The sequence below is a fragment of the Arachis ipaensis genome, chromosome B10, assembly GCF_000816755.2.
Source record: "Arachis ipaensis cultivar K30076 chromosome B10, Araip1.1, whole genome shotgun sequence".
Taxonomy (NCBI): domain Eukaryota; kingdom Viridiplantae; phylum Streptophyta; class Magnoliopsida; order Fabales; family Fabaceae; genus Arachis; species Arachis ipaensis.
In genome coordinates, this window is record NC_029794.2 from 38,750,228 (window position 1) to 38,756,015 (window position 5,788).

The 5,788-nt window shown below is 37.5% G+C and overlaps 2 protein-coding genes across 2 annotated transcripts in view; one reads left to right on the forward strand and one right to left on the reverse strand.

Annotated features, from left to right (window-relative positions):
* Window positions 280-2,755, forward strand: LOC107623145 (UDP-glycosyltransferase 76F1-like). The gene is made up of 2 exons (XM_016325303.2): window positions 280-881; window positions 1,589-2,755. The coding sequence occupies exons 1-2, from the start codon at window positions 407-409 to the stop codon at window positions 2,494-2,496; spliced, it is 1,383 nt and encodes a 460-aa protein (XP_016180789.1). The 5' UTR covers window positions 280-406; the 3' UTR covers window positions 2,497-2,755.
* LOC107623146 overlaps window positions 3,965-5,788 on the reverse strand; it is a 4,147-nt gene continuing 2,323 nt past the window's right edge. Inside the window, exon 3 of the mRNA XM_016325304.2 lies at window positions 3,965-4,901. Within this exon, the coding sequence (XP_016180790.1) occupies window positions 4,245-4,901 (657 nt within the window). The 3' untranslated portion in view covers window positions 3,965-4,244. The remainder of the gene's footprint in view (window positions 4,902-5,788) is intronic.

Genomic DNA, 5,788 nt, shown 5'->3' on the forward strand with positions numbered 1-5,788 from the left:
TAAAAATTTAAAAATATATTTAAATTTTTAGCTTTTTTAAAATTTGGACATATAGATTCTTAGGTTTAATATATTCCATTTTAAAAACTTGGATCTGCCGCACTAAGTAGATAAAACTTGGATTTGCGTACTAAAAAGTTAATGACCTATTTACCATTTTAATATTTAATAACTCAGATAAAAATAATTAACTTCTAATTTTATTATTTTACCGTCTCATCTTTTGGTATGCTGCAAGAGGAAGAGGTGTCCCAGTTCGAGTTCCCCTTCTCCTATAACGTGAAGAAATCCAAATTTGCTTTTTGGTTGAACTCCACACAGCAATGGTCAACGTCGCTGACTTATCTGCATCTGCTCACAAATAAAACGACATCGCTCGCTCACCACAATTGCAGTGTACTCGAAAATGGAACAAAAAGGGCGCAGATTGTTGCTGATGCCATCACCGTTACAGGGCCACGTCACCCCAATGCTCCAGCTGGCACACACTCTCCACTCTAACGGTTTTTCCATAACCGTCATCTACACTTCTTCCTTCACGCATCCCCACCTCTCTTCTTCCTACCCTAACTTCACCTTCCTCTCCATCTCCGACGCCTTGTCGGAACTCGAAGCCTCCACCTCGGCCTCCGATCCCGTGCACCTCACGCGCCTCCTCAACGTACGCTGCGTTGAGCCGTTGAAACAGTGCTTGGTCACCTTGTTGAAGAACGATGATCGTGTTGCTTGCTTCATCGCTGATGCGGCGCTTCATTTCACTCAATCTGTTTGCGATGGGTTTAAGCTTCCCAGACTTGTGCTTAGGACTGGTGGCGCTTCTTCCTTTCTTGTCTTCGCTTCTTTCCCTCTCCTTAGAGAAAAAGGTTACCTCCCTGTTCAAGGTTCGTTCTTCTCCATTCTTCACTTATGCAACCATGCTACGGGTTTAGGATTTAGAAATATATTTTTTTATCTTCGCGGTTTAATTTTGCGGTTGTAAAAATGTTTACTACTATGTCACTAGAAATTTGATTATTTTGGTGGCGGATTCTGCGGATTTTCATTGAGCATTTTTTAAAAGAGTTTGACCAATTTATATATAGTAATATATAATCTTCTAATCCAAGAGCCTGTTCTTGTAAAATGTTACGCTGATAAAATATTATTGCGATTTGATCGTTAACTCTATTTTATTTGATTATTGTTACAAATTTACTTCAATCACTCTGTGAGTTTAGTTTGTATTCTTTTTGGAAACTCTTATCGAATAAAGTTGGGTTCTCCGACTCTCAGCTTAGAGTGTTTTGTTCTGTTTCTTTAGCTTTTTATAGTGGCTTGCGTTAGATAGTGACTGTAATAAGCTTTGAATACCGTTAGTAGTGTTAAAAGACAAAGTATTTTTGAATATAGTTGTATAGTTTAGTGTGAAGCAATGTTTGTGTGAGTAGAAAGCTGAGCGAAACATGTTTTTAGCAAGGAGTAAATCTAGAATCAATGTTGAATAGAATATAGTTCTTTTTAACGATTAAAAGAAATATCAGTTTAACATGGAATATTGTTTCTGTATCATTCCAAAACATGTCATTTTTAACTATTGTTGAAAACCCAGAATCTCAGCTGGAAGAACCTGTGGTGGAGCTTCCACCACTTAAGGTGAAAGACCTTCCAAAGATCGAGACCCGTGATCCTGAGGCCTTCTATGAATTTGTTGTTCAATTTGTCGATGAATGCAAGGCTTCTTCTGGGGTGATTTGGAACTCCTTTGAAGAGTTGGAATCATCTGCACTGGCAAAACTGCGCCAACTATTTTCGATACCAATATACCCTATAGGCCCTTTCCACAAGCACTTCCCTGAAGGCTCAACTTCCTCTAGCTTATTGACCCCGGACACAAGCTGCATCTCTTGGTTAGACACACAAGAGCATAACAGTGTTGTTTATGTGAGTTTTGGAAGCATTGCATCAATAACTAAGGCTGAGTTTCTAGAGATAGCTTGGGGGCTAGCCAACAGCATGCAGCCATTCTTGTGGGTGGTTCGCCCTGGGTTGATCCGTGGTTCAGAGTGGCTCGAACCATTGCCCAGCAGGTTCATGGAGAATTTGGGTGGAAGAGGGTACATTGTGAAATGGGCTCCTCAAGAACAAGTGCTGGCACATGTAGCTGTGGGGGCATTTTGGACTCATAATGGTTGGAACTCAACTTTGGAGAGCATTTGTGAAGGGGTCCCTATGATTTGTTCACCATGCTTTGCAGACCAAAAGGTAAATGCTAAATATGTGAGTGATGTTTGGAGGGTTGGTGTGAAATTAGAGAATAAGCTTGACAGAGAGGAGATAGAGAAGACCATTAGAAAAGTAATGGTTGGGGATGAAGGGAAAGCGATAAGGGATAATGTCTTAGATCTGAAGGAAAAGGCTAAAATTAGCTTGAAAGAAGGTGGCTCTTCTTATTCTTCCCTTGATGGCTTGGTTACTGACATCTTGTCTTTGAAATCATCCACTTCTGAAGTTCATTGATCTCTCTACAAAATTCAGGTCTCAGTTAACATTGAAATACTTGTACTTCCAAAAGTTTACTTTTATAACGTATGAATCAACAAAATAGAATATTTTTATTAGGAGGGAATATGAGTTTGCATTGAATTTCTGTTGGATTAATCGTCTATGTATCACATGCATATGGCGAACTATGCTAATTGATAAGTGACTACTTTTTGCAGTTCACATCTGTTATGTTTATTTAAAAAACAAAGATTGAGTTTGTAATGTATACTTATATTCTCTGTAAAGAAAATGAAATCATATGTAGATAAGAATCTAATACCTTAGGATTACTCACAACTAAATTCAGAAACAAGAAACATATAATTCGAGTAAATCTTGAGCAATGCAACAATGACATTTTTACACAACAGTGTTATAATCTGGATGAGCCACTTGAACTAGTCCTTGTTCTTAAGTCTGTAACACTCACCATTATATCATACCCTTATTTAGTATTTTGAGCCTTTTCTTGTACGTTCCATTTCCAGCCTTTAAACTATCATTTTGATGTATACTTCAGCTAGAATGAATGTGACTGCTTTGCATGTGATTATTGATATTCTAGAGACTTCTCAATCACCATATTCCACACTGTATTCAACTCTCCAAACCCATCAAACCACAATTCACTTTTTATGCAATTCCTGGTTCCTTAATGCTAACTGTGTGATTCCATTACGTAATGGATTGGCCACATTATCAAGTGAAAGTTGCAAAGAGGCTATAGCATGCTTTATCACTGATGTAGTGTCACAGGCTGCTGCCGATGAAGTTGGAATCCCAAGGCTAGCGTTGAGGACAACATGTGTTTTCCTTCCTAGCGTGGCATGCCTTCCTACTATTGCGTGAAAAGGGTTAGCTTCTTCTACAAGGTGAGTCTCTCTAACTCTTGTATGCATGCTCATAGTTTGGTGCATTCTGCAGTGCAATTGAACTGTGAGGTATGATATCATGGTTAGAACTTTAGATTACGAAAGTCATAGGCATGAGTTATCTCCTTGATGTACAATTCAAAAAGTGATGGGTAGAAAGACAAATCTGGGTGTTAGGATAGCTTGTGTACAAACCTTTTTTTTTTCTTTTTACTTTTTTTTTTTCCCGGGCACAAAATAATTTGTTATCAAAATCTTAAAAAGGCTCTTGTGAAAAATGCTTTATCCTAAGAATTTAGTCTAATCTCAAAACCTACTAATTAGAATATGAAATATGACTGCCTCTGTACTGTAACCAACAGTTCAATAGTCCAACCAAACAAAAGATATATAGTTGTATTAGAATAGCTCTTTGTTCTGTTTCATGCTTTGATTTTTCACTAGAAAGTGAAATATGTAAAATGGTTAGTCAATCTTGGATCAATAACTTTCATAGTTTGATGGTCTTTCTTAATGGTTTAAGGATGATTAACTTCTTAATTCACTTTATAAGAATACTCACTTTAGACTATAGAGAATCCAAATCTGGTTGCATTGTAAATCACTCTATTAAGTCTTAACTATACATCACTGTCATTTCCAGCCACTGAAGGTTTCAGAAAATGATATTAGAACATTGGCTTCTGTATCTTCAGTTTCTCTAATCTCTAAGTTTCACTGAATTGACAAAAAAGAAAAGGAAAAAAAATTAAAGAAAAAAAAGTCCCCATTGATTATTGCATATTGCCACATTCCTATACTATATATGTTGCAACAATGTACCAATGAGGACAAGTCTATTTACAAAATTTACAACTCTTCTTCATTACTCTCATCATCACTGGTGCAAGAATCATCATCCATGTTAACTGCCGCCACTTTGGAAGTGCTGATCCTAAAAGAAGCTGAGCGAATCTTGTATGGCAACTTGGAATTTCCGGTAGGAACCACCCTGCCACCACCACAACCATCTTCGCTGCCATGCTCCTCCCTCCTCAAGTCACTAGGTGGCAAGAAACAATCCAAGGACAAGCCTTGAACATTAAAGTCAACTTCCTCAACCTGCCAACTCTCTTCCATCCTTGTCCTCGAATGCGTCTCAGGTCCCTCGCCAAACCGGAACAATGACACCCGTGTCGTCCCACCGTGCGCTATCTGGATGGCGTCGATGGCTCTGTAGTCTTGTATGAGGGACTCCATGTTGGTTTCCCAGTATATGGTTTCTGTTGCTGAGGTCTTGAGCTTGAGAAGGTGTGAGTCCTCTAGCTGCACCAAGAGGCCTGTTCTTTGGCTGAAGTAGCCCCACACGGTGTGCCGTACTATCTCCACGTTGCTGTTACTTCGTGCTTGCAGCGCCGACGTCTCAGCTTCATGTCGAAGTATGAAACAGTCCTCCATGTTCACTGTCTTCTCTCCAATGCATATGGAGTTGCTGAACAGATTTGCTGTGGACCTTGGATCAAGACCCTGTTAACAAAATATAAAAAGTTTATATATTTGAACATATATACTATGTACAATTTATTCCCAAAATGTGGATCCAATTTAAGTATGAATTGATGTGTTAGTATGTTACCACTCGTGTACTCATAATAATATTTTACCATTTGATCAAATTTTACTTTTGATATGTGAGATTCGTATCTTGTACTTATGTAACTATATGTAATCAAACTTATATATAAAATATTTTTACAACTGAAACATATCAAAAATAATTTTTTAAAAAGGAATAAACTGAGTCAAACACAAATTATTAGCGAGCTACTAAATTCTTGTTTAGATTCACTCTGCTTATTATGAAGAAAGCTTGACAAGGGCATGTGACTTTGAGAATCATGCCTCGTAGCATTTGGACCTAACTACTAACAAAACAATAGGATTGATAAGTTTTTTGTTGGGGGTCATATGATTGATAAGAGACTAAGCCCATAATACTGAACCAATGTAGTAGCAATATAAACTAGTTTAATTAGGTCATGGCCCATGTTTAAAATTCAACTTCTGTTTTTTATCTCTTACCAATCAAGTAGAAAATTCCAAATTGAATCACCCGAAGTTTCAAGAGCATCAACGGCAAAAGAATAAAACAGCTTAGGAATGCATTAGAACAGGTTGTCACAGGGTGAGCAAGGATTAATTATGATAATATTGTTGACTTGTCTCAATCGCAACTAACTAAATTGGAAAAGTGTCCCAATTTGACTTTAAGCTTTAGATTGAAGGAATTTCCGCGCATTCCCCTCTTACAAAATTTAGACCTTTGTTATGGAATTAGATGTGGGGAAAACTTAGATAGAAAAGGACAAATAATTGGAAAGAAAAACAATTTTTGTAAGTCAGACCTGATTATT